A 5,951-nucleotide genomic window follows, 5' to 3' on the forward strand; every position below is an offset into this window, starting at 1 on the left:
GTCTTAATTTGCTTGTTTCAAAGACAGCACGAACGATCATCGCGAATTAGGTTTTGACGATGATCGCTGTATGAATATTCGTTCCATATTCGCGTTAAGTCATTCGAGGGTATGTTCAATGCGAATAACAACTGCAAGGAATAGATCTATTATCAATAGAACGATTATCGAACAAAAGCGAAGGGAAGCGAACGATGATCATTGGCGTTCGTTGCATTTTTGATATTCGAGCAACATTGGTCAAGGTCATTGCGCCGAACCGTACAATTGTCTTAATACCAATTCCAATTTAAAATAAAAGCGAATGAAAGGTGATAGTATTTACGCCCGTTTTGTAACTGAAAAAACATCTAATGCGGGCGGTCACGTCGTTTTTGTTCGTAAGAGGCCGCCACTTCCGACAGCACACGGAACGACCGAAATCAGCATTTTCGCGAAAAATTTAGTTGATTTGCTGATTTTAGTTAGTTATTTTTTGAGACAACTAAAAAAATCTTACTTTTGCTGATTTAGATTTTTTATTCTCATTCCCTTAATAATAATAAAATATTTGTTGAAATGACTATTTTTTTTAGTTGAATTCACAAATTAAACGTACTGTCATTTCTTAGCTAAGGCACACTTCATATCCAGTCAACTAATTTTTTAGTTGAATTAAAGAAATATAATGTTGTTTTCAACCAATATGAATGGTTGAATTGGCTTCTGCAATCTGCAGCTATATGGCGCCCTGTCACCGAAACGGTAACACCTTAATGACTACTAGCCACTAGATGGCACACTACTGCCGAAAAAAATTCAGACGCGGTTGTCTTTTCTATATTGGCAGGTATAAATACGATGTTGTGTTGGAGAAAAAGACATAAACGAAACGTAAACATCTTTTTGAATTTTTTTTCTTCTAAATCACTGTTTCTTCATTCTCACTGAAAACTTTGAGCACTCGGAAAACAAAAACCGAATACAAATAGTACACCGGACGGCGCAGCTCGGAAGGTTTGAAGATACAAAAAAACTTCATCTCAATTAGAGTGAAACATTCGAAATTCACTTCACTGTTCCGCGTAAAAACATTATTACGCACAATCGCTTCAAGTGCGCACAAATTCTGAATAAATACGATTTCCACTAACAGTTTACGACATTTTTACAAACATTTACAAATTAGTTGTCAATGAGAATTTCGTGTTGGATTGAAATATTGCTGGTTTGAGTCCAGGATATTCACCAACTAAACACATTCTCTAAAACTAAGAGTTTTTTCAGCAAAGTAAATTCTCAATTTTAACTAATTTGATAGTTATTTTGGAAATTTTGTTGTTAAAATCAACTAATTCAAAAGCAGTAATACGAATTAGGCGCAGAGCTAATTTCGGTCGTTCCGTGCAGGTCATCTGCCAATTCAGCTGACGTCACCTACTTATGTGACTACGCCACATTAATTATCTAGGAGACAACAAAAAATTTTTGATGAGTAGCTAAAATTTGTAGTTTTCTTTTTTAAATGGATGTGATTATTATCGAATTTATCACTTTTTCGGCAAAATCATTGTCGGCGAAGACTCTTTCGACGAAATGATTCATTCGATGAAACGATTTTCGGTAAAATAACCCACTCGCATTCTCATATATACAACGAAATTGTTTTCTTGTGTGTACTCATGAGGCAGGTATGGGTTTCTAGTATACATTTTTTTAAACTCTTCGCAATGTTGCTGTCCGTTCGTTTTTTTAACATAAATATCAGTAATTTTATTGGTAATGTGGAATATCAGGAACAGAGTATAAGTAAGTATTGAGTCCTCATTACTTTTATAACCAATTTAATCACTGACTGCACTTTTAAAGTTTTTACTTTAGAATAAATTTCGTTTAAGATAAGGGGCTGGGGTCCACTAGGAGATTGATAGTACCTATTAGCTCTCTCCGGACTGTACCAGCCTAGATGCCGTGTGGAATCCGGCGGAAAAAAAATGAACCAAGAATAGATCCACTGGGTTCCTGCTTCCATGTCGTAAAAGGCGACAATTGCAGGAGTTTCTTTTTCCTTTCAGTTATCAGATATTTTCAATGTTTTACTTCTGATTACTCTATTTTACTAAATCATCTCTTTATTCAACCTATCAATTTCCGTCTAGCTTCGGAGAAAAGTTTTATTAGGAATGATTTCTTCTTCCATGTTATTGATTGTCTTTCAGGATTATAAAATGAATGATAAAAATCAACCATTGCGCAAATCCGTTTATATTACAAAGTTGATAACAGCGATAACATATATCGGTATATTGAATACATAGTAAAAACACTTGATATTAATATTTCAAACAGTAAATTAATATTTTTCTCGGTAGCCGGCTACCCAGATCAACTAATATAACCAATTAATAATTTCAATAAATAATTAAAATAATAAAGCGGAAATAATAAAGAATCAAGACGCGCGTGAAATCTGTTGACCTTTGTTTGGTGATTTAAAATGATTTTATAATAACTGTTTAGAATATTTCAATGCAATGAATCAACTTTTTTGTCTAAATCTTATTCGCTCGTTTATTTTGTATCACGTAGTTTCATTTATAAAAACGTGCTTAATCCACCTAGCAGTGAGATGATACCTTTTTTTTTATCAATCCGCATGTGTTTTTTTGCATGATTAAAAAAAACGCGAAAGGTAGATGCATAAACGAGTGACTGCATACTCGACAGCCGGCTGTCCGGAGTTTTGTCAATTTCGGAGATTGACTGTTTCGTGCATTATATTGCCAGCACAAAGTAACACATAAAACGATAATACTTAAAAACATTCTTGGTAGCCGGCTACCCAGAGCAATAAACACATGATAACATTATTAAAACATTTACTAACAAAGTATCCTCTCCTGTGATGCATGTGGGAATGCAGAGGATTCCTCGGTTCTTAGTAGCAACATGCATCGAACTAACAATCCTTTCCCTCCCAAGTAGATCTGCATTCGGACGTGGCCGGCGTCGGTATTGATCAGCATGCATGGTTCAATACAGTTTGCACAGTGTGAAACAATGTGTTATTCCCAAACATGTTACTTCAAAAAATCATTTTGCAATCTCAATTGGTCCAGATCAATAACGGAGTAGCAACACACGGGCGGTCTCTAATGCTAATGCTAGAATAAATTTCGTTTAAGATAGTGTAGGATCAGTTTTCGATGAATTGAAGATTTGGATATTAAGAACATATAGGATCAGATACACATAAATTAGTTTTTTTTTCTTTTAATATTTATATTTAGGATTACCAGTGACACTTTTTTATGAGACGAAACAAAATCTATTCTATAAATATTCCTCAACATACAGCTGAATGCCCACACTTGCCGTATGCGAAACTGGCAGCAGTTGTGTGTTTGTTTTTTGTTCATATTTTTGGCGTGTTTCCCGAACGAATGAATGGTCCCGCAATTTCGCTGTATTTTCCAGTCGAACAAAGGCTGCTTCAGTAGTATGAAGTAATACTTTGAAAGTTGTATCTGAAGGTAACTTTCGAAGTATTTTCAACTGGCCATCTAAACTAAGGAGTGATTTACGAATTTGCTCTTCAAGCTCCATTAAATGCTCGTCCGTTTCCAGAGCAAACTCACACTCTTCCAGCTCAAAAGTATAACTTTCTAGGTGACATGTTTCATTCTTATATACAAGAATTTCTACTTTGCTAAGTTTTCGTTGACGTTTTAAATCCCTTGCGGCTTGTAGAGTTTTCTCCAAGTATTCGTTCAGTGGCTTGAGGATTGAAATATGCACCGGTATGTTGTAAGCCTTCCTTTCTCGGAATATCTCAGATGGGTAAATTTTACGCGCGAACAGAATTGTGTTGATATAGATTTCTATCAGCTCGATGATTATATCGGTTTCTAAAAAAGTAGATATATTTTTTTAAATGTCTTGCAACAGTCGTTCACTTACCCAAGTCAATTTCCTTATTGGATGTCATGATTACTTTTCAAACATGTAACTAGAACTTGAAGATTTTGTATACAAACTGTTTTAAAAACATTCCTTTTGGCATGCAGCAGTTTGCTGCATAGGCTAGTTTTCATTCAAAACTGTTATAACGATATTGAAGCAGGGTTGCGTCGTTATTCTGTCCGGTCATAAAACGAAAATAAAAATGGTAACATCCTCAACGTGATTTTTAATCAATGTGGAAGAAATTTAGGCGTATTTGTACATCTAGCACAACTATTTTTCACATTATGATCATTTATGTAATTTATTATTATATTACATATTTTGGATGAATATTTATATTTCTTCGTGTAATATATGACCGCTCTCGGCAAGAATCTGTTACCATATAAATTTTAATCGAAATTGCTGCGAGGTGATTTGCAGAATAAGTGCACGAAATCTGCGAATGTGGAATCACACCAGTAAAAAGAAGTCACAATAGTGATTCAACTTGAAAATTAGAAAACATAAAGCACATTAGACTTATAGGAAAGATATAAGTGTTATCAATCTTGAAAACTAATATGACATTCGCAATGACCTGAAAATTGCACACGAAGAATATAACCCTAAATTTGAAAGTGAAATCAAGAAGCTTACACAAAATTTCTTTAGCTATGTTAAAACAAAACTGAAGAGTAAAAACCTTCCTTCCCAAATGAACCCATACGGAACCATTTAAAATATTGGCACTGAAATCTGCAATATGCCGAGACAGACCGTGAAAGTGGCCACTTTTCCTTCGTACCGGAAGGAAGAATGGGAATATTTCCATAAACAAGAAATAGGCTTTTTAAAAGGTCGATCTACTTCAACAAATCTCTTGAAATTCATTACGTAAACTTTGGAAGTTATGGTCAATGGAAACTATGTAGAAAATCTATATATTGGTTTCAGAAAAGCTAAATTGACATATCTATTACTATTAAAATTAAAAAAATATGCCACTAATCGAAACCTTTTGGAATGGCTAGAATTATATCTTACAAAACATAAACACATTGTACGCTATCAAAACACATACTCCAAAACAACAAATGTTGCTTCGGATGTTCCCCAAGGTTAACATTTAAGCTATTTTAGGACATTTATTCTTAGGTTAAAAGAACTTGTATATGCTGACGACATGAAGCTCTATATAGAAATAAGAAATGGTGAACATGTTGAAGTATTCCAACATTAAATTAAGGTATTCAATATCTGGTGCACCGAAAACTTACTCCAACTAAACATTGGAGACGTAACAAAAGAAAATTTGATTTAATATAGCAAAAATTGTTGCTTGAAACTTGCCTGAAATATTTGATTATTCTCAGTGGATTTGTTTGTTTCAATAAATATTTTGATAAAATTAAAGCATGTTTTATTTAATTTAATAGAAAATTTGATTTACAAAATCAGTATAAAATGAACTAACATTAGATAAAGATTATTTTAATTGTGCTTAGAATTTATAAATTTACCGTATGGAGTACAAAAATCGTTATAAAAACCGATATTGTGGTTTTCAGCAAAGCATAGAATGCGACGCAATCGCCACAGAATAGCAAAACAATGAGCGTCAGAATCGCAGGTGCCAGGTTGCAGATTTGCATGGAAATTTGCCGATTTCTTTTGTAAGCAGATTTTGATATTTCGTAGGCTTTTGACAAGTTTTTGAAACTTTTATTTACAATCTTCCAATTTACAGATTTTTAAAATTGCATTGGGCTTCTTTTTTGTTTTTTGTCGTCATACTTATAGAACTTAACACTGCATTGGAGGTTTTCTTGTACGTAGACGTGAAAATATTACCTGGCATTCCTGCCAGGAGTAGGACAGTTGTTTTAACCCCTTAATTGTCTGTTGTACTGAAATTTACAGCATTTTTATATCAAGCATTAGAGCAAATAGAAAAATGAATCATCTAGTGGATTAAAGGCAATTACAGATATAAAAGGTTATATTCTCTAGCGACAAGAATTATT

At 33.6% G+C, this 5,951-nt stretch overlaps 1 protein-coding gene across 1 annotated transcript; it reads right to left on the bottom strand.

Annotated features, from left to right (window-relative positions):
* Window positions 1-3,270: 3,270 nt before the first annotated feature.
* On the bottom strand, window positions 3,271-4,069 carry LOC131430055 (DNA polymerase zeta subunit 2). The gene is made up of 2 exons (XM_058594679.1): window positions 3,940-4,069; window positions 3,271-3,887 (listed from the first exon to the last, which is right to left on the bottom strand). Exons 1-2 carry the CDS (start codon window positions 3,965-3,967, stop codon window positions 3,313-3,315), a joined length of 603 nt encoding a protein of 200 aa, XP_058450662.1. The 5' UTR covers window positions 3,968-4,069; the 3' UTR covers window positions 3,271-3,312.
* Window positions 4,070-5,951: the final 1,882 nt, after the last annotated feature.

Source organism: Malaya genurostris, chromosome 2 (assembly GCF_030247185.1).
Source record: "Malaya genurostris strain Urasoe2022 chromosome 2, Malgen_1.1, whole genome shotgun sequence".
Classification (NCBI taxonomy): Eukaryota; Metazoa; Arthropoda; class Insecta; order Diptera; family Culicidae; genus Malaya; species Malaya genurostris.

Bases quoted from the DNA above. Each gene is read 5' to 3' on its own strand.
- LOC131430055 (XM_058594679.1), bottom strand. From the start codon at position 3,967: ATGACATCCAATAAGGAAATTGACTTGG. The intron at 3,888-3,939 runs GTAAGTGAACGA...CTACTTTTTTAG, and splicing joins CAATAAGGAAATTGACTTGG to AAACCGATATAATCATCGAG.